At 36.1% G+C, this 25691-nt stretch overlaps 2 protein-coding genes across 3 annotated transcripts in view; both read left to right on the top strand.

Annotated features, from left to right (window-relative positions):
• LOC121420493 (sortilin-related receptor-like) overlaps positions 1-11349 on the top strand; it is a 99375-nt gene extending 88026 nt beyond the window's left edge. Inside the window, exons 43-46 of one of the 2 annotated variants that reach the window (XM_041615149.1) lie at positions 526-624; positions 1900-2118; positions 2581-2601; positions 10219-11349. In XM_041615149.1, coding sequence (XP_041471083.1) covers positions 526-624; positions 1900-2118; positions 2581-2601; positions 10219-10283 — 404 coding nt within the window. In that variant the 3' untranslated portion in view covers positions 10284-11349. The remainder of the gene's footprint in view (positions 1-525; positions 625-1899; positions 2119-2580; positions 2602-10218) is intronic. The other variant, XM_041615150.1, reaches the window with a different exon arrangement.
• A 10563-nt stretch (positions 11350-21912) lies between these two features.
• The window catches only part of LOC121419486 (pro-epidermal growth factor-like), a 7224-nt gene continuing 3445 nt past the window's right edge, over positions 21913-25691 (top strand). Inside the window, exons 1-3 of the mRNA XM_041613939.1 lie at positions 21913-22021; positions 23087-23326; positions 24372-24540. Coding sequence (XP_041469873.1) covers positions 23236-23326; positions 24372-24540 — 260 coding nt within the window. The 5' untranslated portion in view covers positions 21913-22021; positions 23087-23235. The remainder of the gene's footprint in view (positions 22022-23086; positions 23327-24371; positions 24541-25691) is intronic.

The raw sequence follows: 25691 nt of genomic DNA, 5'->3' as shown, positions 1-25691 counted from the left end.
GATGTTATCCAAGAACTATTGCCTTTTATCAGCTTATCTAATTTGTGCACTGATGTTGCAATTTTGCCCAATCGTACAATTAAATTCAACAATTGTAATAATTGGTTTTCTACCCTATCTTCAAATTAGATAAGCTAATAAAGGCAGTAGTTATTGGATAACATCTGTATACCAATAATAAGTATAATTGGTGCAATATGGATTGATGTGACATAGATATGGTGCCTGATTTTAAGACTTATTTTGTCTTCTTAGGCTCCCCCACAGTAATGTACATTTCTTTAAATTACTTTTGATCAACTCGGTTCACTTTTCTTTTTCAATTATGTTTGTTTCCTTATTCTGTACATATTTGTAATGATTTTTATATTATTGTGGAAATAAAATGATTTGATTTGATATCTTGATTTAAAGAAAATAACATGGAAACAATTATCATTATTATCCCCCCAAAATTAGTTCAGCGTGTGAAGACACCTATATGATTGCCTGACGAAATGATATCTCAATTTTGTTTGTATGTAGATCTTAAGCCTGATCTCTACGCAGTAACCGTCAGTGTTGATCAGTATATGGGATACTACGGTGAAGTGGCTACAATGCAGAAAGCAAGCCAAGGAAAGGGTATGTATTCATTTGTGAATATCCTCATTGTTATATGGGCATGGTGGCTGAGTGGCAGGGTGCTCATCTCATGGCTCGGGAGGTCGTGGGTTCCATACCCTGCTGATTCCATAATCCATCCAAGTTTCAAATGTATGCTTAAGATAAGACAGGTATATTGTGTTTTATGTTTGTTTATCATATTTCCGTTGCTATGATTGTATTTTTAGGGTTTTGTATACTGTTCTGTTGGAAATGAGAAAAAAAAGGCTGTGGCTGAGTCAGCAGATTTTAAGTCATTTTAAGATTTTAATAATGAGACATTCTGCCTTCTATTTGCAAAAATCATCTCTCTAATGGAAACACCAATACATCTAAAAACTCTAATGAGTAAAAAATGCATTCAATGACTACTATGTTTTGTAATATTGTAATGTTTGATGATACTCAGGTGTAATTCACATTACTGACCTTTAACCCTATCTAGGCCGGGGGGGGGGGGCCCTCAATGATTTGCACAATATATTCAGTGCGCAAAATTTTTTACCACGCCGCTTGCTGATTATTTACTTTCAAGTCTCGCACATCTTTTGAAAAACAAAAGTCCAATGCTGATGCGTGCAGTTGTCCCATTGCGCCAGATTGACACCTGTTGCCGTGGTTATCCACGCTATTCTATTCACGAGTCCACTGTTTTGAGTCCACTCTTCAAACAGTGGACTCATGAATAAAATAGCGTATCTAACCATGGTAACAGGAGTCAGTTTGGCGCACTGTGACAAAAGCGCGCATCAGCATTGTAATTTTTTATACACGCACCGATACACGCTAAATTGAGCATAATTTATACAGGAAATCTGAATAAACCATGGATTCAACAGTGGTATTTCAAAACCACCTTTGTGAATTTGGGCCAAAGAGTTTCTACACCAAAAATTAGAACACTTGGAGCTTTATTTAGGGAATCAGTGGAAAAAGTATGATTTTGCATACTAATTATGCATAAATTAGCGTAATCAATTAATAGCGATTTGCATGAAGTAAATTGATACAGAATTTGGTAGATTATGTCCCAGGCAACCTATGTGCCAATTTCCGACGTGCTGGACGGCTAAGATCTCAAGGGGGGGGGGGGCTGGGAGGCCCCCCACCGCCATATGATCTTCCAAAATACCCCGGCCTAGATAGCTTTAGACAGACTTGAAGCACTCGAGCAGTCTTGTTCAGCAGGGCACTCACATTTCCTAACATGAAATTATTAAACCAACATCTTTATTAACCCTTGAAACCAAACAGGTGCTCCACCTCCGCATGCCATTTCTAAAAACCAAGCTCTCTACGCCGGCATTGCTGTCGGGGTTGTGGTCATTGTCCTCGTCGTCATCGTGGTCTACTTCGCTGTCCGACATCGTCGACTACAGCAGAGCTTCATGTCCTTCGCCAACAGTCACTACGATACCAGGTCAGGAACTGCCACGTTTGCCACGAGTGAAGACGACGATGGTGGAGACTTAGGTGAGTGGATCCTTGGGGGTATGCATTCTCTCTTTGATATACCCTCGGGAAAATGCTATGTGTGGGACTGAAATGAAATATCCGAGGGTAAGGGTTAAAATTTAGGGTAAAGGCGATTGTGGTAAGTACACATATCTAAGGTAAAGCAGATTTTACACGGGAATATGTAATGTAGAGAACAAAAGAAAATTTGTCTCTTATCAACATTATCCCTTTATGAAGATAATGAATAAAAAGAGTCATTTGACTGTTTTTTTTAAATCATTGTAATGACTATTCTATCTCTAGTAAACAAAACTTACCATAGATATTCCTTTCAAAGTTAAGCACTAGATCAACACATGTGTACTTTTTTTGACGTCCTAATATCACCTCCACTGTGACTTTCATTGTTTATTAACCCTTTCATGTCATCTTGTACCTGTCTTTCTTTCCTTTCATTCATTCATTGACCATGATCAGAATTATTAGCTGAGCTTCAAGGTAAGACTTTCCGTCACTGTTGGTGTAACAGCTGAATAAACCCCCTCCCTCCTCCCAATGAAAAAAAAGAATGACCCACCTCTGGGATATACTACTGGGGGAAAAAACCTGGGGGGGGGGGGGGCAGTCAAATATATAGATGTACAAACGCGTGACCAAGAAAACGTGTTTAAAGGGGTGTTTTTCAGTTTTGGACGCGGTCCGCGTATGGACGCTTTAAGGGTATCAAAAACACAAATTAACAAGAAAAAGGATGGTTTTGAAAGACTGGTCATTGGTCAATCGCAGGGTCAAACTTATTTAGGGTGTGTTTTTCCCCTGAAAACTTTTTTTTTAAAGACTGTTTTTTTCCCAAGCTTTTTCCCCCGAGGTCATATTTTGGCGACATCTTGTTTAAGGGCCAAAATGTGTAAATAAACCCTGCGAAAAACTTGTTCAGGGGGTTATTTTTCACACAGAGAAAAACTTGTTTAGGGGTTGTTGGGATATTTTTTGGTCACGCATGTGTACAGCAATATATTTGTCTGGCCCGTCCGGGGGAAAAACTAGATGTTGAATTGGTTGATTTTGCTCCTGAAATGCCCAAAGGAGCCCCAGGAAACCCCATTCACTGCGATGTTTCATATTTTGACAGTAGGCTGTGAGAAGGCCCCTCCCTCAAAGAAGATTCTTTTTTCCACCTGGGATATAGTGTCTTTTATGTCCAAGCTTGAGTATGGTGTCTCCTTTTGATGCTTTGGTGGTCTTGAAAATTTCAAGACCACTCTGAGTTTTCTTTATACAAACAAACAATAAATAAATAAGTAAATAAATAAATAAATAAATAAATAAATAAATAAATAAATAAATAAATAAATAAATAAATAAATAAATAAATAAATAAATAAATAAATAAATAAATAAATAAATATATAAATTAATAAATCAATCTTGGCTTCCTTGCTAGAGTTTACATATGTCTGCACTGTAAAAAAAAATCATGATTTTACAGGAAAAAAGAGAAGATTTTGCAGAAAGCAATAACAGAATCATTCTGTAAATTCATAAAACAGGAATATGTCTGCAATTTAACAGAACAGGTCTGTTTAAAAAGGGGAAAAGGGTGTTTATTTATTATTATTATTATTTGTTTGGCATCACCTGTGCCTGGGAGGCGAAAAGTGAACTGAATCACTGTGACCCGCAGGTCTCTCCCGATATAACTGATTAGGGGGAATGCAGGTGGACCACTACACCGGGGTTTCCCCCTACTCTTATACGAATAGTGCAATGGGTTCTTAACGTGCAAAGGTGGTGACTCTCCTCTACACGGGGCCTCCATTTAACGTTCTATCCAAGGGACGGAGTGTTTTCCATTGTAACATAGCCTGCATCTATGAAACATGGGAGAGACGTTTACACACAATGCACTGGCTTCAGTCGTCTGCCCGAGGTGGACTCGAACCCACGATCTTTGGTTCGACGGGCAGATGCGTTACCGACTGAGCCAACACCGCTCTCTAAAGGAAAATGTTATCTTAGCATGTGGGTCAAGGGGGAGGGTTTCAGCTGTTAAACCAGGTCTTGAGCACTTGACTAGCATCTTGCTTGTACCTTTCTCTTGCCATGATAGACATCTCCCTACCACAAATATGTAGTTCAACAGTAGAGGGCGACATATCCTCCTACCTGTAATGGTCTATTATTTGATTTGGTTGGAGGACAATAAATGCTACGTGTCTAATTCTGTTAATAGAAAATGGACAGTTAAGTAAAATTTCAGATCTGATGAAAGATTCTTCTGGGATTGTTTCTGAAGCTAGCTATAAAGTTTTGTATGAATTAAAATAGGAATGGAATATAAAATGTAAACAATTCTTTCCTCCAACAATTGAAGAAAATATAAGAGTCCTTCTGATAATGTCATTGAAATATACTGCCCTCTGTTGTCGACCATTGTATTTGCAGTAAGGAGATTTGATGGTTTTATCTATTGTGACACTAGTGAGAATGATAGATTTGTAGTTTTGAGTTGTTTTTGTTCTGGGCAGATTTGGGCAACTGCTATAAATCACAAACACGCTGATAGTATGTAAGGACTTTGTAATGATGATGATGATGAAGAAATCAACTTGAAATGGAATTGAAGATTTGTCATTAATTGTAAAGATAGCAACAGTAACAGTTCAGTAACTGTTGATTCGAGGTGCAGGACCTAAACCTCTCCATTTCTTTATAAAAGAAAATTCTTTGTTGTCTTTCTGCCTCTGTTTATCCTCGTTTTGCCTCTTTTCATTATTGTTTCATCCTCTTATATTTTTCTTCCATACTTGGAAAGTCATAGGGGATTGTTGATCCCTGCAATCTCATTATCACTGACTTTGATCTAGAAAATTGAAAAATATCTAATTCTTCTTGCCTCATTAGTTTTCCAGACCTGCCAACCAGTACATTTTAGGTGTATTGAGTACGTTTTTGCTACCAAAATATGGCAGTACGTTTTTTCTTCAAAAATATGTTTTTTGTAAAAAATGTACACAAATATGGTTATTAGATCAATGTATTTTCAGGTTACTTGGTTTTTTTTAATCATTTTGTTAAAACCAGGGTGAAGATATACACATGTTTCAATGGTTTTTTTTTTTTCATCTGCAAGAGCAGTGCGCATTTTAGCTTGCATGCAACTTGAGCGCCGGAATGAGCGAGTGCGCCAAGCATTTTATTAAGAAATACACTTTATTGGGGGAAATTTACATTTTTTTTTTTATAACAGAATACAGTTTTTAATTCCCAGAGGTTGGCAGGTCTGGTTTTCCTTTACCATGGTTTTGAACTCACATTATTCAATACCTACAAGATAGAAAAAGAATATAGTTGATGGGAATATAGGAAGATCCATGATATCTCACGTACCACAATGCAATGCTCTTTTTCATCTCCTCAGGCTTCTTTTCAGTTGTTGGTTCATGAACGTGAAGCACACAATTCTAAGCACATTCAGCGCAAAATTTGCTCTATAAAGTTTCCAAGCAAAATCAAAGGCACTCTTTTACTTTAACTTTTATTGCTGCACAAATCTGAAGTGTTTTGAGCTGAAAACGCATTATTTTTGAGAGAGTCTTGGGTTTGATGTATGTTTTTAGAGAACATGCTTTGATGTGACTTCTGAAGTGCATATTCGCTTTAATAACTCTTCTTTGGGAGAAAAAAAGGAGAGTGCTGTGAAATTTTGAATTCAGAGATCTGTTTTATCTGTATTAAAGTTGAACTAAACTCCTCAAAGTTTGGAAATCTGACTTTGATCAGATTTCCAAACTTTTTTTGCTGGTTTTGCAGCTTTTCAATTCAGACCTCATCCAACACTTTTGAATCCTGCTCTTTTCGTGATGGCATGATCCTAACAAGCATGGTATCATTTTAAAGAGAATTAAATGATCTTTTGAATAATGTCAAACATGCATTGTGTTAAATTGGGAGTTGGGAGAAATAAATGGCCAAACTTAGATGTCCAAATTTTTTTTGAGGGATTTAGTATTATTTCTACCTTTGATTGATTCATTTCTAAATATTTTTTTCTATTATACTTAAATAGTTGAATTACTATAATGTTGTTGTTGTTTTAGCTTATACGGCGCTTATACTATAATTTTGTCAGCATGGTAGTCTTTATTACATAATTCGTATACTTTTTTTTTGGTAGGATGTTATACATGATTTCCCCGTTATGTTATCACACATAGCCATAAGAAGCAGTTATTTTTCCTTTAAATGATTTTAGAATGCACAAAGTATTGCCTGATATTTCACAGTTATCCTGGCTGTGTTTTGTTTTGTTTTGTTTAATTTTGCATCGTGTGTGTTTGTAATTTCTGTTGATGTTGCATGAAAAGCATTTTTTTATGCTAAGATTATTTCTAAATGTTATAAAGATTTTCCTTTTTCTCAACCAGTGGTAGTTTCAACTGTGATGTTTATTTTCTTTATAATTTCTTATTCTTTTTCATTCAAAGGGCAACTGTCATATTGAGTTTGGTTAGTCAGTTGGGGACCCTTAATAGGCAGGCAAGGGGGTTCTTCTTTTATTTGGCATCCAGTCAAATTGACTCTTTCTCCATAATTGATTTGCTCATGTGCTCAAGGATAGTTTTGTTACATGTACCTTTTTGATAGAACAATTTGAAATTTACATGTAGTGTGAAAGTTTGCTATAAACTATTAATTATCTTCTTGTATATTTAGATGTAGCCTGTGTTTTTGTTCAGGTGGAAACGCCTATGTGGTATGCATTTTGTCAAGAATAAAGTTGTCAAATTACTATTCTACATGTACATACGACCAGTAGCGGACCGTGACCCTGAGGAGACAAAGCATGGGGGGGGGGGCACTGCATTGTTTGTGAACTATGCCGTGCCCCCCAATGCTTTGTCTCCTCGGGGTCACGGTCCGCCACTGCATATGACACATGATCAGAATTTTGCTTTCTCGGTTAGAAGCTAAAAAATGTCAAGCAGTTCAGGAATTCAGTAGGTGTTATTGAATATTTCTGTGACGTATCGCTTGTAAGAGCGTAATCTGTTTATCAAAACAAATTATGTTATTTTACAGCTATCAACTAACATATCCAGGGATGGTTTACTATCAGTACAGGTAAAAAATACACACATGAACTGATTGTGCTACATGTGCAAACTATTGATAAAAGAGTTTTTTTTGCAATCCATTTAAAATTGTACTGTGGAGAAGGTTTAGGGTTCACCATGTGTAACATGAAGAAGGGAAGCAAATACAGGCAGAAAGATTGAAATGGAAAGACGAGATAGGAATGAAAAGAAGAAAGTAGAAGTATTCTTTTCTTGAAAGTGAGTGAAGTCCTGAAAAGGACTGTAAACCAAATGAGAAGAGCTGAATATGGCTTCAGTAGCGATGGTTTGAGTAGTAGCAGGATGAAGTGAAGAGAGGTTACTCGACGTGTCGGGCAGGTTGACTGTCCGTCTTCAGGAGTGAAGACTCCTTTCTGCCTATAATAATAATAATAATAATAGTACATTTCTTAAATACGCATAACACCTACAGGTCTCTATGCACGAGTGACTAAATCAAACATTCTGAAAGAGGTGGGTTCTTAATTGAACTTTGAATTTCTCAAGCTGGGTAATATTTCTTAATGTCGATGGAAGAGAATTCCATTGTGCTGGCGAAGCTTTCTGGAAAGCCCGATCCCCATATGATTTGGTCTTGACAGTAATTTCAGAGAGAAGATTTTGTGAGCCAGAACGGAGATTACGCTTGGGTTTATGAATCTGGACAAGTTCTTGAAGATAAGTAGGGGCAATGCCATGAATACATTTGAATGTTAATATGAGAAGTTTATATTTGATCCCTGATCGAATGGGTAGCCAATGAAGGTCAGATAAGATAGGGGTAATGTGTTCAAATTTTCCTTTTCGAGTTATAAGTCTTGCAGCAGAATTTTCGATATGTTGTATATTTCCTTCCCTTCTTCATATTACACATTGTCAACCGTAGACCTTCTCCACGTTTCAAACTCCACCATGCAAACCTAAAAAGATCATCCATTTTATACATTTGTAGTCATCACAAAGTCATTGTGTGGATTAAAAAAGCAAAAAACAAACGTTTTAATTAAGCTTGAAATGATAATGATAGATTCTCTTACAAACAAGAACATAGTTCGTCATTTCAAAATACATATTATGAAGCTTCAGCTGAAGTTTCACCTTCAGACGAAAAAAAAATCAAATTTATCATTCCTACAAAATTCTATTGCTTTATTCAAAATATGCAAGTTATCTGTAATTTTTATAATAATTTCATTTTATACTGAAAAGAAATATTACAAATCCTTTTAAAACTTCAATCCTTCAGCTGAAATATCATCTTCAGACATAATAAGCCAAATTTATAATTCCTAAAAATTTCAATTCAAATTATCTGCAATTTCTTATAATTTAATACCAAGGATAAAAAACACCAGTCATTTGTGTATACTATCAGCTACATTCCTCACTCCATTTCAAACCAAAACAAATTTCGTCCACATGCAAAAGTTTGTGAATGTATCAAAATTGGCACTATTTTTTTTTTAATTGACAAATTTTTACTTGACACCATGCATACCCCAAAGAGTGTAGGCTCAGTATTTATCCATTTTAATATCTATCTGAGTCTGTTCTCCTGGTGACCATTTCCTACAAGTGGTTTATCATTGACTATTTGTTATAAGCTACTGAAATCCTTGCATCTGATTGGCTCAGAGCGAATTTGTCAGTGAATGGATGCTTCATGTAACACCCCATTGGTAAGGTGTTAATTGCAACAACCATTTACTCAACTACATCCTTATGTCATCCTGGTGGATGGGTGTTTGCATAAAGCTATTTGGAAGTTATGATGAATTTACAAATGATTTGTGACCATTTCTTGTGGTACATAGTATGTTCATAATCATGGGCTGATCCAGAATTTCTTGAAAGGGGAGGGGGGGGGGGCACATTTTCTCGAGGAAAAATTTGACAAGCAAAAAAAAAAAGAAGGGTTTTAATAAAAAACAAGGGGATTTCGTCCACCAACAAATTTGACAAGCAAAAAAAGGGGCGGGAGGTAACCAAAAATTAAGGGTATTTTGTCCACAAAAAAAATGAGAAGCAAAAAGAAAAGAAAAGAAGGTTTCCACTTTCAAATGGGGGGGGGGGGGAGGGGTGCACACTTCTGTCTTAACGGCATTTTTATGCTACAAATCTTCATTCTGCCTCTCAGGGGGGGGGGGGGGCATGGGTTGGCTGTGCCCCCCCCCCCCCCGGATCCACCAGGCTTAGTATCATTGATTTTTTACCATTCGCTATGTAGGAATGCTGCTCGCATATATGACGTCACAAATCCAAAACTTTGAATTCTAATAACTTTATCTTTGACGGATTATCCTCAAACCTTCACCAATATTTTTTATTATTTTTCTGTTATTTTTACACAAAAAAAATCTCCAGGGTGAACTTCCCCTTTAATCAGGATCCTTAACCCTAGGATGGAGCCCTAACATTTGTCTTGTGTCCCTGAAGTAACAAATCCAGAGAATATTTTGCTTAAAACATATTAAAAATAAATGCCAGCTGTGGTAACTATTTCAAAATGAGTTCGCACAGAATCCAATGAAATGACTACCAAAGTGTCTGTTTGTATAAATAAGAAATATGTGCAAAAGGATTCTGGAAAAAAATTGTGTAATTTTTGAGAAATTAGCAAATACATGTAATCACAGGATTCGTGTCAAGCGTTGGGCCGACATTCAAAGCAATAATACACTGTCCCATGTGTGCTTATCTGTGTTGGTTATCTTCAGTGTGAACATTTTTTCAGCGTAGATTTCACAAAGTTCAGTTTATGTACCTGTAACCAGATGTACATCCTCGTTAATACATGTATAGTGACGATTAAGCCTGGTTTTACAGACTTTCTCATGAAATCAGTGTTTACTGCAACTACTTTCGTTTATCTTTAATTGTATGTTGTCCTCATATAAGAATGAAGTAAATTAATTCTAGGAGGCATAATGGTAGTTGCAGAACAATAACCAAATGATAATGTTTTGTTTTCCTTTTTTATTTGTCTCTTTAATTGCAGGTTCGGACGAAGATCAGCCGATGATTCGCGGTTTCTCCGACGATGTGCCTCTTGTTATTGCCTAAAACCTTCAACAGAAATAACTCTGAAAAGAGATTTAATCAGGATTTAATTGTTTGATTGAGATGAAGTCATTTGTGTAGAGTGTACAGAGAAGGGTTTGTTTACACTGCCTAAATAGTCATATCCTCCCTGGGTCCAGAGCACTGTGTTTGACAAAAAGAGACTGAGAATATTGCACAGTATGAACACTCTATTCTTCACCATATTGCCTGGTAATGGATTTCTTCAGGTCAATGTTCACAGACAGATTATGAAATGCTTATTGGTAGAAATATACTATAAATAAAGTACATAAAACATTTAACATTACTGCGATTCTAATGATGCACAATTGAAAATGAACAAAAGGGGTGCACAATTGAAAATGAACAAAAGGGCACTGTTTGCCACAAATTGAAACAGAAAGAGATATAGTGCAATTCGCTCAAGAAATGTGGCTAATTAGACAGTGTATTTCAAGCTAAAATATTTTTCCTTCTTTTCTTTTGGAACACAGATATATATATATATTTCTTGATGATTTTTTAAAGATGATGAATCAGTACATTCCTAATTGATTTAGTAAAATAAAAGATAATTGTGATTTTGTATTGCTTTTTGCAGATTTTCTTGTATTGTTTTTTTTTGTCTTTTAACAAATTCATGTTAATGTACTGATTCCTGTGGTACTAGCAAAGATCTTGATGTTCTATTTTTAGCCAAATTTAAAATAAATGGAGCAAGTTGAGTACATGTGAGTACTATTGCATAACATAAAGTACTGGTTTAAGTAATGTTCAGAATCTTAATTGATTGTTACAAGTCGTGGTACTTATTGAACTATGGAATATCTCCTTATGATCGGGAAGAGAAATGTGCTTTGTATACATAAAGGTCGTCAAAAATAATCAAACTTTTTCTTTTTTTCTGACCATGCATTTATTCCATGGGTCATTGCAATCCTTTTAAGCTTGAATTGTACTGCAAAAGAATGTAGATCAATAATAATTGTTTATTGATTTGTGTGATTTAATGTGATTAAAAACAAGGCATCAATTCTAGCATTATTGAGCTAGTAAGATATAAACATAAAGATTATTATACCATCAAAAGTACTAGTATATGTATACTTTGTGTGAAATCCCCAATTTCTTGTTTTTGTTCACTTTTTGTTTTGGATTTGAAGTTTGATTTTGTTGTCCTTTTTGTAATTTTGTTGTCCTTTTATTGTTATTCACATTATTTTTTGTGTTTATATTTCAGATAATTGTCTATTTTTTTTCCTCTTCATTTTTTGTATATACATGTATTTACCCAGATTTTTAAGAATAAAAAAAAAATTCTTGTGATTAATAAAAAAAAAAAAGGAAATATATGTGTTTGTGATTAGGAGTAATAAAGAAAAAGTCAGCATAAGATTTGAGAGAAGTTTAGTCACATTTAGAGAATGGTTTATGTAAAGCAATAATATTCAGATTTGGGTAGATCTGTATTACCTGAAGTTATTCAGTTAATTTAGAATTGCTAATTGATAAGGCTTGCAATCAGAATGTTAAACTTTCGCTTACCATCAATATTTTTCTCATAGCTCATTAGGAATAATGAAGTGCGCTTATAAATTATGTAGGAGAATGACACTAAAAATCAAAGGGAAAATTTGTTTTCAAAGTGCATCTAAATTGCATATCAAACAATTAAACAAGAATACCATATGTGTATGTTTTTAAATTCATGTATTGATTATATGTAGCAATATTGATGTGTCAATGATTGTTTTTGCCATGTGTAATTTGACATGAAGGTAAATAAATATTGGCCTATTGGAGAAGTTTTTCCTTGCAGTTGTAGCAGTAGCATATCTCTTTAATTTCATGTGTAACCCCCTTTCGCCCCCCCATCCTCCCCCTATTTTTAAGCTATTGTGAAAAACTAAATCTAAAGAAATAACAGTTCTTGACAAGTTTTACTTGGATGGTAACATCAATAGATATGTTGGGTATATAAACATAATACACACAGATTTCTGTTTGAATACAATAATCAAACCATTATGATATTCAAGCATTTTTGAGGTAAAAGCAATTATAGCAAATAACATAATAAATTTGAATCAAACATATTTAGTGGGACATCAAATCCATGCAGATAGCTTGGTCCAATCAATCATAACCCTATTGAAATCCATCAGTGTCATATTTTTTTCTACAGGAAATTTGTAAAATGTCCTTTGTAAACAAAGGAGAACACACCAAATTGTCAAGAAATCAATGAATTCATGGATATACATTCACATCTAGAAAAACATGCATTTTGTATGTTGACTTTGCTGGCTTTCCATAGTTACAATTGATCGGATCAACTGCAACTCTTTGTAAGACGGGGCCTCAGCAATCAAGTGAAAATTTACAATTGATTGCCAGACTTATGATTGAATTTGGGACCTGATACTAACTTGCAATTGATTGCAAGTTTCTTGCAACTCCCCCTCGACATTCCTTTTTTGTTTTTATATTTGCACCAGAGTACTTCTGATTAAGCCTCAGTGTGTAATAAGAGATATGCTACTGCTTAAGCCCATCATGCAGATTTAGTTTTAATATGAAGGTATATAGGCTGAAAGATCCTACAAAATTAATTGATTGAGTATCGTTTTCCCTGCGGGATCATAAGGCACTGCCAAATGAGAATAAAAGATGTATTTTTATCATAATTTTCACCAATTGTGGATGAGTGATGGGATTCGAGAACTTCAAAAGAATGTTGTATAATTTTTTTTTCAAAATATTACAAGTGCATCATTTTGGAACTTATAGTGTTCATTCATTTTTTTTTCTATAACCAGGTCTCATATTTGTGTTAACTGATTGCATAGTTTGATTTTTCATGTAGTCGTGAGGATGTACATTTATTACCAATTTTGCCTACTCTATCAAAAAGCTTTATATATTTTTGTAGATTTCACGTATTATGTTTTGTTACCTTAATATACTCCTTTTGGCTTTTCACTTGGAGATGAAAATCACCCTAATACTTAATGTTATATAACTCAGATCTAGCTGTAGAACTGAGTGAATGGAAAAATATTATCAGAAGGAAGAGATATGTTTACAAAATGCTCAGAAATGTGATGTAAACAAACATTTATGCTCTATGAATTACCAAGTAATGTTTTTTTCCCCTCCAAAATCCATCATCCAGTTGAAACCCCTCATTTTCCCTGCTTACAGTTCAACACACTGCAAAAACTCCGGTGTTGATTTAACACCAGCCCGGAATCTATATATGTTCACACCAGAGAAGTGTAAACAACACCAGTTTCGATTTGGTCTAACACCAGATAGGTGTTTGTAGAACACTAATTAGTATTAAAACAGCATCGGATTGATTCCAAACTGGTGTTGTGCCAATACTTCTCTGGTGTGGACATATATAGATTCCGGGCTGGTGTTAAATCAACACCGGAGTGTTTGCAGTGAAATGTAATCATTGTATTCTATGATTATCTCTCATGGAAATCATCTATGGAAACATGAGAGGTATACACCACATTTTCAGCTCTTATTTCATTCAGCACTCATTGTTAGAGCACAGGTTCTTGCAGAAATACACACGGGCCCGTATTCTGATAGCAGGTTTATCTTAAACTCACGTTTGAAGTTGTGGTGTAAGTATGGATAGCCAATTGTTATATAAGTCACTAAGAGTAGAGATATCATACTTCAGCTCATTTGGCTCTCAAATCATTCATAATTGTGTAGGAAGTATAATAGATGATTGTCTTCACCATCGATGAATCAGGAAAGAGCACAGTAAACATAAGAAACATACAACTTAATAAAAAATTTGATACCTATGGCTTCCCATACTTAAACTAAAACTTTAAACCCGAGTTTAAGTTAAACCTGATTTTAGAATTTGGGCCACGATGTTTAATGTCCTGCTATCGTCATATAAGAAACCTCAGAATTACATGCATATTTCTATTTCTTACACAGTTTCCAACAATGTGTTTTGATATTCTCAAATTTCTATTGCATTTAGCACAGGTCCCCATATTACATTTTCTAGCAGAATAGATTCATCATATATATTGGTACAGAATCTGTGAGAATGGTCTTTCGTATTACTGCTATTATTGAAGCTAAAGAAAATTATGTATATTGTTATGTTGGTGGTGAGTTTAATATGATTACTGTTCAGAAATGATTGTTTTAGTGGTATATTGCGGTATAGATTCTCTATTTCCATTCGCTACTCATTTGAAATGAAGGGATTTATATTTTCTATATCATTACATACAAGGCAGATGAAATAAATACACAGGTTATTGCTCGTAATCTTAACTGAGGTTTCAGACACTTGCGTTTGCTTTGTTTGTGTTATACTACTTTGAGTGAATGCTAGTATAGCGTTTGAATGTTTAGCGTTTGTGATTAGGCCTGGTCACACCGCCCGAACGTTGTTGGAGCGGTAAGGAAGAGGGTCGAATTCCGCTCAAAAAATTGGTGAAAAAAAATCGAACACAAAAATCGAAAACAAAATAAAAACAATCGAAATCGAAAATGGTGAACGGTAGCGAGCGGTGATGATTTTTTCTCTCCGCTCCAACGCTCGGGCGGTGTGACCAGGCCTTTAGCATGCTGAGGTTGTATTCGGGCGTGCCCCGTGTGTCGTATTCGTGGTGGATGAGCAAATCTAATTTTTATTTCAATTTCACGAATTTGCATAAACTATAACTTTCAATACATAAAGAGAGGGGGGGGGGGGGGGGGAGAAAACGACCCAAGGCTATGATCTCATTTTGCATTTTTGCCCACCCCCCACCCCCCGAAAGAAGAAGAAAAAAAACAGCATCCTTTTTCCCCAAAGGATAATGGCTTCATTGAATCTAATTAACATGACATGGTTTTATGATCATTCTCTTTCCAACTATCGCAACATTTTCTTTCTGTCCATTGATCGTGTATTGTCAGTGTGTATTGTCATGTATTGTCATGGTCATAACTCGGCGTTGTGGCGTGCGCCTGTAATCCAAGCTGTGGGGAAGTTACAAATTAATGCAGAGGTTCGAGGTTCGAGCCCGGATCACGTCTTTCGGATGGTGACGTTAAAGGTCGGTCCCAGACGTAAATAATCATATCTGATTGATACACGTCTGACAAAACTCAAACACACACACGTTCGTCGTCACCGTCATTGAGGGGGTGTGTCATCAACTGGGTTCGGGAAACCTAAACCAATAGAAACTGACATTGGTTCTCATGTCTGGGAGTAACACTTGTTCTGATTGGTCGCATTCATTTGGCGTTCCCGCTGCCTTGGTTACCGAGTCGTTTGTTCTCAATGAGGATGATCGCTTACGCTGTCTCTATTAACTTAAACTAATAATTTAACTACGCGTCGATGCGAGAAAGGAGAAATATTTAGACAGAAACAACGGCAAAACAATATTGGTAGAATTACTTCATTGAATGCACTCAGCGCTGCTGACAAAGGGGGAAGAGCGAGCTTAAGCCGGGTAATAATTTTGCGCTTTGTTTCCTCTGGTGAAAAAACCCCGGCTACGTAAATTCAGCTATCTTTATCATCGTCGTCGTCATCATCATCTTTCATCTTCATCTTCATAATCATCATCATCATCATCATCAATCTTAAAACTTGTTTTAACAGGGTAATGTAAAATGTGGAACTTTGAATGTCAAATTAAAAATCGTTTCAGTCGCAGAGAATTTAGAAAAGAGAAACTGACTAGGAATTGTTGCTTCACTGTAGATGAAATATATCTGATGAATTTGAATTTTCTGTCAATTCAATGCAGCAGATGATATCATCGGCCTTATTACTTTCTTCGAGACTTGTATTTAATCTGAAATCGCATTGTTTTCCAGAAAACGAGAGGAGCTGAATAATTGATAATTTACTAGTTTAGTCATTTACACACATCAAAATGGTAAGTTCAGATATTTATACATTGCCCGTTATTCTACATATCTTTTTTCAGACGTGCCTCTTTTTACTTTTGTTACACTTTCAAATGTAGGCCGATATTTACCTAAACGCCAGATAATGCGCAAGAAGATACCGTGTGTTAAAATGAATGAAAAAAGAGTTTATTGATTGTATTTTTTTTGTGTCACCTTATCTCTGTTTACTGGTAAGTTGTGAGTTCAAGTCAAGTTATAACATCATATCGGGGATATTTAGATCTTCCGTTTCATAAAGAATATCATAACTTATAATAATGTTTTCACACATCTAACATGTCTTTTTATCTTCATGTGTTGTTTTGTGTTATGTCTTTAGAATTCAATAAACTATAGAAGAGGATGTAATCTTATAAGGTTCTTTAATTTTTAGAGTTAAAGGCCTCCATTTTTGTATAATTTTCTGGTTTGACCCTCTGGTTAACTGGGGTTATGATCATTTTATTTTTTATGTCAATTTTCTTTTCAGGAAATTCACAAATCTGCACGCGGCCTACTTCTATTGGCGTGCGTCATGGTATCTCTATCCATGACAGGTAAGATATAATATATATATATATTACTTGAAATATATATATTTTCCAACGAAACTAAAGATGTTAAAATCATCACCACCACCATCCTCATTCACTGGCCCACAGATGGGGAGGGGCGTGGGGGTCATGACACCCTCTCCCACAAAAAAATGAGAGAGAAAAAAAGATGAGATGAAAGGAAAAAGATGAAATATCATACATATTCATGGAAATTTTGTAAAAAAAACAAACTTCGATTCTTGCTCACTCGCTTAGCTTGCTTGCAGATTTTGAAAAAAAATCCCCAAACGCCATGTCTGCCCCTTAAAATTACTGGCTCATTACGCTGTAGTATCCGTATAGTATCGGAACCAACTTTGTCATCTGCATGGGGGTATCTTTGAAAAAAAATCACTTCTCTTTGTTTGTATAAAATATGTCTGTTTATCACTCTATTACAAGTAGTTTTTTTTCTCGCTCAAAGATAACACCTCAGAGCACCTATTAACACCAAAATATAGACATCATAATTTGAACAAAAATTTTAGAGACTTTTCAAATCTGTCCCCCTTTTTATACGCACTGTAGTATCTGTTTTCCTTAATCCCAGAATCCACAATGTCATTAGCATGGGGGTATTTTGGAGAAAATCACTTCTCTTTATTTCTGGTTAATTATAGTTGTATGATTATCATTACTCTGTGTCGTTTTTTTTCTCGCTCAAATAGCTGGGATCTCGGATCCCGAAGTCAAGACCAGACCAAGGAGGGATTTATCGTCATCATCATCGAAATCATCGACGGAGATGACCCTCCCACCGGATGTATCATGCCGGTCTATAACCGGCCCGGGGGGAACAACGATAAGACTCCTACCCAAACTCAGCCCCACCCCGCCTGGTAATATGCCTGCCATGTATAACGTTGATCGTCATATCATATGCCGTCTACCAGGTTAGTTGATATTCTCTTACCCCCACCTCTCCAACCCCCATCCTATCTCCTTGTTTATTTTCCTCGTCCCACACAATATAATGTTTCTCCTATAAGGATTGTTTTACAGTTAGGATGACCTGTCTCGTTTAAAAATAAAAATGAAAAACAAGTTGTGTTGGTTTTCGTGGGTGCGGGGACGTGTGGGTTTGTGTATGTGCTTGTAGAAACCAAATTAAATGACATACCTTTGTAATTATGCGACAACTTTTTAGGGGTGCAAAATTTTAATTACATGCCTACCCGAGAGGACATTTTCGGACAGAAGTGGATTTGACAACATTCCTCGTGTACTTTGAGAAATACGCGGATTATTCAATTGAGGTCTGCATAATTTTTTTTATGAGTAAAAATGTCGATTTTGGGGAGGATATTTTTAAGGCTTCATTTTACCAGCTGGATCTGAGGGACAGAAAGAATCAAATAAATAGAGATAAAAATCTACCCTGCAAAAACACCTAATAAGAAAATCAGTTGCGGCAATAAACATTTAATACATTAAATCAGCTGTAAATACAATATTTTGAATAAACAAAATTTGAATAATGAGAGTTTCATATAACAAAATGCAAAATAATACCTTGGGATATTAATTTGCTCATTAAATATTCATAAAGACATGTATAGAACTCTGTTTCAGTGAGAAAAATACAAATCACAAATAACTTGTCATTCCTTGTCTGTTTTGATGAAAATTATATAAAATATAGAATTATACAAAATTATGTATATTCTATTTATATTTGTATTCACATAATCTGTATCATACACATACACATATGTAATTTCTGTAATTTTTTTGTCTGGTCAAATATTGAAGTTCTGTCATTTAAAAAAATTACGGACTTCCATTTCACCTGCGTTTTGTCTTTATTGGAAAGTACACTGCAAAAACTCCGGTGTTTAACACCAGCCCGGAATCTATATATGTCCACACCAGAGAAGTATTGAAACAACACCAGTTGAATCAAGCAGATGCTGTTTTAATACTAATTGGTGTTGTATAAACATATATCTGGTGTTAGACCAAAACCAAACTGGTGTTGTTTAACACTTCTCTGGTGTAGACATATGTAGATTCCGGGCTGGTGTTACATCAACACCAGATTTTTTTTCAGTGTAGGCTTCTGATTTTAGTGATGGTACCTCATTTCTCAATTGCAGACTGCTACAAGGACCCATGTAAGAACCTGGTCAATGGAGCATGTGAAGAAACAATAGACGGGCAAAGATGTGTTTGTTTACCAGGCTACATTGGAATTAAGTGTGAAACTGGTAAATATTACTTTCTTTCCTGTCAATTAATGTCACACGGTCACTAACAGCCTGCTAGAATACATGAAGGCCTGTATTGAACAAGGGAAGGGGGGGGGGGGTGAGGAAAGACTAGATATTTATAAATGGAGATAATATTAAAATTAAAAGCAGACCAAAAAAAACTGCATTAGGGCTGTAGTTGGCAGGGTTTATAGGAAATCAGCAGAATTTAGATACGGATTGAATGCGGTCTTGGTGGAGCAAAGCAATTTGGCAGAAATCAGCTATTTTATTCAGAAATACCTTAAGTCACTTCTTCTTAAAGGGAAAGACCGGTAAATGAATGGTATAGTGAAATGACACTATCTACGTTTTGCTAATTTGCACATCGTAGTACTGTGGATTAAGCTACTAGACAACACTGTCTTTTAAGACCAATATACGGTATCTGTAAAGCGCTTAGATACGACGCGTCGTTCCGATGCATTAAGCACTATATAAAAGCGAATAATTAAGGTCACTTGGGGAAGCAGAGCAGTTTGCCACTGCCAAGTTCTGAAACATGTACACCTTTGAAATGGGAGAAAGTTGTGATGGTCACTATAAACATGTTTACACTGAAGACAGATGACCACTAAGGTAGGTTGGAATGTGAAAAGTGAGATTTTTTAATGTCATAAAAAATTTCTTATCTTATTTCCGATACGATAATTTGTTTCCTTTTGTTCAATTAAAATCGTCGCTCGGATGGACTCAATGAATATTAGAATAATCATGCGAAACGCATAGTGGTCTAGTTATTCTGTCCCTCTCCTTTTAGTCACAGACTGATGCACCCAAACCAGATGAGGTAATTAGTATTTTGTAAGAATTAATTCTGTAAAACGCGTGACCGCTGTAAATAGGCCTGCCAATTAAAGTAACGCATGGTAATGGCATTGAAAAAAGAGAAAAGAGAGAACAAATGATATTGTAAGCACGGAGAGAAGTAAGATAAAGGATGTACGAGATATATGCAGGGAAAATTATCATTATCATAATTAGGCCTGTCATCTTTATTCAAATTTATCATCGAATTATTTATCATCAGTTAACACAATTGTAGTGGAGCGTTGTGGCCCATTGGATAAGTCTTCTGACTTTGAAACAGAGGGTCTTGGGTTCAAATCCAAGCCATGGCGTAATTTACTTCAGCAAGAAATTAATCAACACTGAGCTGCATTCACCCCAGGTGAGGTGAATGGGTACCTGGCAGGAATTTATTCCTTGAAATGCCAAGCGCGTAAAAGCTGCTTGAGCTACAGCTAGGGTAATAATATCCAAATACCTTGGAAGCGCATAGAGACGTTATTCATAACGTGGTATGTGCTAAACAAGAACTGACTATTCTTATTGTTATTACAATTATTATTGTATTATCATAAAAATCAATATATTTTGCTTGTCACTATTATAGATTTTGCAATGATAATGAGAGCAAAAGCTTTGGTGACCAGACGTGCTATGCTTTTTTATCGATATGCAAACCAATTTCATTAGTGATATCCATGCACGCAAGGTAAAAAGGGGACCAAAAACTGAATAGATTTGTAAACCGTGGCCATTAATTATTCAAAGTTCAATTTACGCAATTGGAAGCCAATATGAGCACACAACTTTATAAAGTTTACAGCAGGGTCGCATTTTCATGGATTTTCTAATCTCTTTTCTTCTCCCAATTAGCTTCTACAATAATAATAACAATACTTATTAAAAATACGGCTACCACTAACAGGGGGTGTGGAACGAATTATAAAGAGTTTGGAGGCAGGAGGCTAAACGTTAACACTTTCGTGCTGATGTTGCAATCTTGCACATTCGTACAATTAAAATCAACAATCGTAATAATTATTTTTCTCCCCTACTTTCAAATTAGATAAGCTTATAAAAGGCAATAGTTTTTGGATAACATCAATATAAAAATAATGAGTATCAATGCTGCAAAATTGACATTTTGAATTAAAGAAAGTAACATCGAATAAATTGTCATTATTATTCAAAAAAATAAAAAATAAAATCCCTATTTAGGGGTTATTTTACACATTCGTATTTTGTAACTGGAGATGGGGGAGGGAACAAGAGGAGACACATCAGTCCCCCTTCCATTGAGACCCCCTTTTTTGGTAAGACGTTACTGTGTTTGTGACCGGGTGCACACACGAACGTGTGTGTGTGTGTGTGAGGGTGTGTGGGTGTGTGTGTATTAGTGTGTGTGAGTGTGAGAGAGAGGGAGAGATACATAGACATAGAGGAAAGGGAGGTGTTATGAGGATTGAGGTGACCATATGTGCATATTTTCCATCCAAACTTTTTTAAAGACGTGGCTGTTTGTGGGGTGGGGTGTGGGTTTGAGGGTGCATGAGTAAGTGTGAGCTCGTGTTTGTTTGTTACAGGGGTAAATGTGTGAGGATTGAGGGGTGTCTACGTATACATAGTTTATATCCAGGCCGTTTTTAGTAAGACGTGGCTCTGTGTGTGTGTGTATGTGGGGGGGGGGGTAGGGAGTGGGTATGTGCGTTTGTTTGAATGTTTGTGTGTGATAGTGGGAGCTAGAGGTGGAGTGAAGATTGAGGGGTGTCTATATAGGCGTTGTTTCCACCCAGACTTTTTTTTTAGTAAGACTTGTTTGTGGGTGTGTTTGTCTGGGGGTGAGAGATGTCAATACGTGCATATTTTCCATGCAAACTTTTTTAAGACGTGGCTGCTTGTTGGTGGGGTGTGGATATGGGGTGCGCGTGTGTGCGTGTGTTAGTGCGAGCGCGTAAGTGTCTGTGTGTTAGAGATGGGGACAGGGGGTGTGTCTATACATAGTGCATAGATTCCATCTTGTAGGATTCCAAACATTATATTTCCGATTCAGATATCAACGAGTGTGATAGCAACCCCTGTCTAAATGGAGGGAGTTGTACGGACCTTGTTAATGAATACGGATGTCAGTGTCCCCTAGGCTACATAGGATCCCGATGCGAACTTGGTAAGATTTCTGGAAACTTAAGTGAATCAACTTCTATCAAACAATTGGTCTGTGTACAATTAAATATAAAAAACAAATAAAGCAGGCCCTATTTGCAAACGTTGTCAAGTCATTATACGGTAGTTATGAGTGGGCGAGTGAGGCGCCTTTGTGTATACCAAATTGTTATCAACCATCCTTTTTGGCATAAGATTGATTCCAAACACTTTTCAGATATATTTGCTAAGCATAGATCACGACATGAAATATACAAATGTATGTAATTTATGGTTTGTTTAGATTATACATTTTAGGTTTTTTACAGGTACAAGTTTTTTCTGATGATTAATTACAACGGCTACCATGACAACAACAACCCATAATAAACATGATCATAACATGACGATACAAAGATAGTCACTTGGAAAGAGTAGCTCTTAAAACTGGATTTTTATTCACTACCAAGCACCTTTACATTAGCTGTTACACATTGCTCTGTACAAAGATGTGTAATGTATGAATAAGTATGATTTCAAAAGTGACACACAAGAAAATAAATGCCTAAACATTCTTCCGTTTCAAGATTTTGAATCAAAGCCATAATAACATTTTTTTTGTTTATCATTGTAAATATTTTTTCCGCATCAAAGGAGGGGGGGGGGGGCTCAGGACAGAATGACCATGCAAAAAATCACAATCGGATGGTAATATTTACGTTTTTGTTCACCATTCTGGAAATAATGCAGGGGCTGAAACGCCCTGGTTCTATTGAATAGTATTGTGTTCATGCTTTGGTTGTTTATTTTCCCATTCCAATTTTCCATTTCCATGTAGCCTACAAGTTACATATTTGATGATTTAACCTTACATAGCTTTAATATCTACTTAACTAGTTAGTGACATGTATAGAAGCCGGAGTTATTAAGCAGGTCCCGCTGGTATAACAGTTTTCGGAACTGAAGTGGCTACCCTGGGTAAAATACGATGTTAGTGTATCTGATTACACATCATATATAATCATTATCATTATTAACATAGTAATATTAATAATCCCTTTTAAAATAATCTCTCCCTGAACTTTTACAGAGTCATCCATTTGCTTTCTTCTCAAGTGGAATAGTATTTTCGCGGGTAGTTTGGAACCGAGCAAATCTCTTCTGGATACTGTTTTCACTGAACTCCCTATAAATGGTGTGGGGAATTCTCATTCCATAGCTTACGACCACGAGGACAGAATGGTGTACTGGACGGAAAGGGACAGTGAGACAATTTCTAGGGCCACAATTAACGGAACTATTCGTCAGGAAATCCTTGTAAATTTGACAGGTACACCTCGATTCAATCGTGTTTCGTGTTATATAAAAAAATATTAATGTCAATTTTTATTCCGTCCTTTTTATTAGTGGCTTTCCTTTTCCTTCTTCAGCTACTACTACTACTACTACTACTACTACTACTACTACTACTACTACTACTACTACTACTACTACTACTACTACTACTACTACTGCTACTACTACTACTACTACTACTACTACTACTACTACTACTACAACTACTACTACCACTACTACTTCTACGACGACGACGACGACGACGACTACTACTACTACTACTACTACGACGACGACTACTACTTCTACTACTTCTACTACTACTACTACTACTACTCCTACTACTACTACTCCTACTACTACTCCTACTCCTACTACTACTACTACTGCTATTTCTCTCTTCTCATTCTATTTCCCCCTCATTTTCTTTTATTTTTTTCTGTTTTTCGAGTCCTGAAATGCTCCCCTTGTTCTCCTGCCTTTTGCTGTTGTTGTTGCTCTTCTTGTTGTTGATGTTATTGTTCTTCTTCTTCTTCTCCCGACTTTTATTTCCTCCTTCGCTTTCCACTTCTTGTTCACCATCTACTTATTATTATTTCTTTGGTTATTTTTGTCTTTTCTTCTTCTAAGTATTTCTTCCTCCTCTTTTTATCAATGACCTACTTTACAATAGATTGGAAAGATATTACTCACCAAGTGATCAGTTCGATGGTTTGAACCCATTGGAGAACTGTTGCATTTTGTAAATACTGCAGAAATCTGTCATATCTTGTGTCTTTTTATATTTTTTTAGTATGTATGTTTGAATCGTTCATATGGAAATAACTGCAAATAAAAAAAACATACAAAGAAGACGCCATCCCCGTCTCTCGGCAGACTGTCAGGATTTAATTTCCTTTTTCTTGTCGATCGCTGTTTGATAGTTACGAGTGACGTCTTATCTGCGTCTGAAGATCGCATTCTGTCGTGAAGTTCTTCTGTTGAATCTCCCAAATGTCATTTTTCTTATTCGAGAGGTCTACGCTTCTTCTCTACAGGCCTAGAAGATGGTGAGCTTACGCTGGAGTTTCAGGAGAGGAAAATTTACTGGGTTAGGTTTATGAGGAATCAGCGCATCGAACGAGCAAACTTTGACGGAAGCGATCAGGAACTATTGACCACTGATGTGAACTATCCCCGTGGTATAGCTGTAGATGGAGTGAACAGGTAAGCTATGATGTCCTCGAGAAGATAAGGCTTTGCTAGATACTTAGGACGGTATCTCGCTGGGTTCCATGACATTTTCTCCGGCGACAATTACTCCGTTGTGGAATCCACACACTAATCAAATGGCCAACTTTAACCCTGGCTTAAACACTACACAAAATCATGATGGCCAGCAAGCCTTGAAATTCATGATATCGTTAAATATAAACAAATTAAAAGTATGTCAATAATGTTACTATTCTGATTGAAAAGTGGGAATATTTTGATCCATAGGCTACACCGTTTTAGCGTACACCTTTTTAGCGATGAAAAGTTCTTAATTACTACGAGTAGGTTTATGTTAGCATATTGAAGCATGTAAAAAGTTCCGAAATGTTTATTTTCTAAACATTTTTTGTTGTTCATATAACCAAGGCTAGATGACTGATTTGTTATGGATGATGAGTACTTCAATGTAGGAATGTTGAAAATGAATTTGATAATCCACGAGGCGTTATTCTTTTCTGTGACGTATGCTGTAAACTATACACACCAAAAAAAAGTAAGTCCGCCTAAATCAAATTGCTGTTACTTTTGAACGGAATTATTTTGAGTTATGATATTTCGTAGGTGGTTTTTCTACACTCATTAGGCAACTCCTGGGGAAAAATTAGATTGATCGATTGAGTCATGCATGAGTAATTAAAGATTGAATTTAAAAATGACCATTTTTGAAAGTCACAATTTAGAGTCATTTCTCAGATTGTGCAAATACAAAGTTGGGGAAAAGTTGTTTTTAGATGAATTTTATGGTGTTATGCTGTTTTACTATCCATCATTTAGCCACTCCACACACAATGTTGATATCGTATGTTCATGGTTGAGTGAGCACAATGTATTGCAGGGGCCGCGGAAGCGCGGGGGGGGTGGGCAATTAAGGTCAAAACGCCGTCGCACGCACCACGAACCGTCCTCATGGAATAGATACAGTGCGCTATCGCGCCTCGCGATTTCACCACGAACCGTCCTCTCTGTTACGATGCCCACTGTGGCGCAAATAATTAACTTCAAGAAAATATTAAGATACGGGATGAAACTTTGGAACCTTAACAATCGAACGAAGACACCGGCAAATAATTTGCTTTTCTTGTAGGTGCACTTATTGCTGGATT

The sequence above is a fragment of the Lytechinus variegatus genome, chromosome 8 (assembly GCF_018143015.1).
Source record: "Lytechinus variegatus isolate NC3 chromosome 8, Lvar_3.0, whole genome shotgun sequence".
NCBI classification, from domain to species: Eukaryota; Metazoa; Echinodermata; class Echinoidea; order Temnopleuroida; family Toxopneustidae; genus Lytechinus; species Lytechinus variegatus.
The sequence above is the reverse complement of the archived record's forward strand: the minus strand, read 5'-3'. Positions and strand labels throughout refer to the sequence as shown.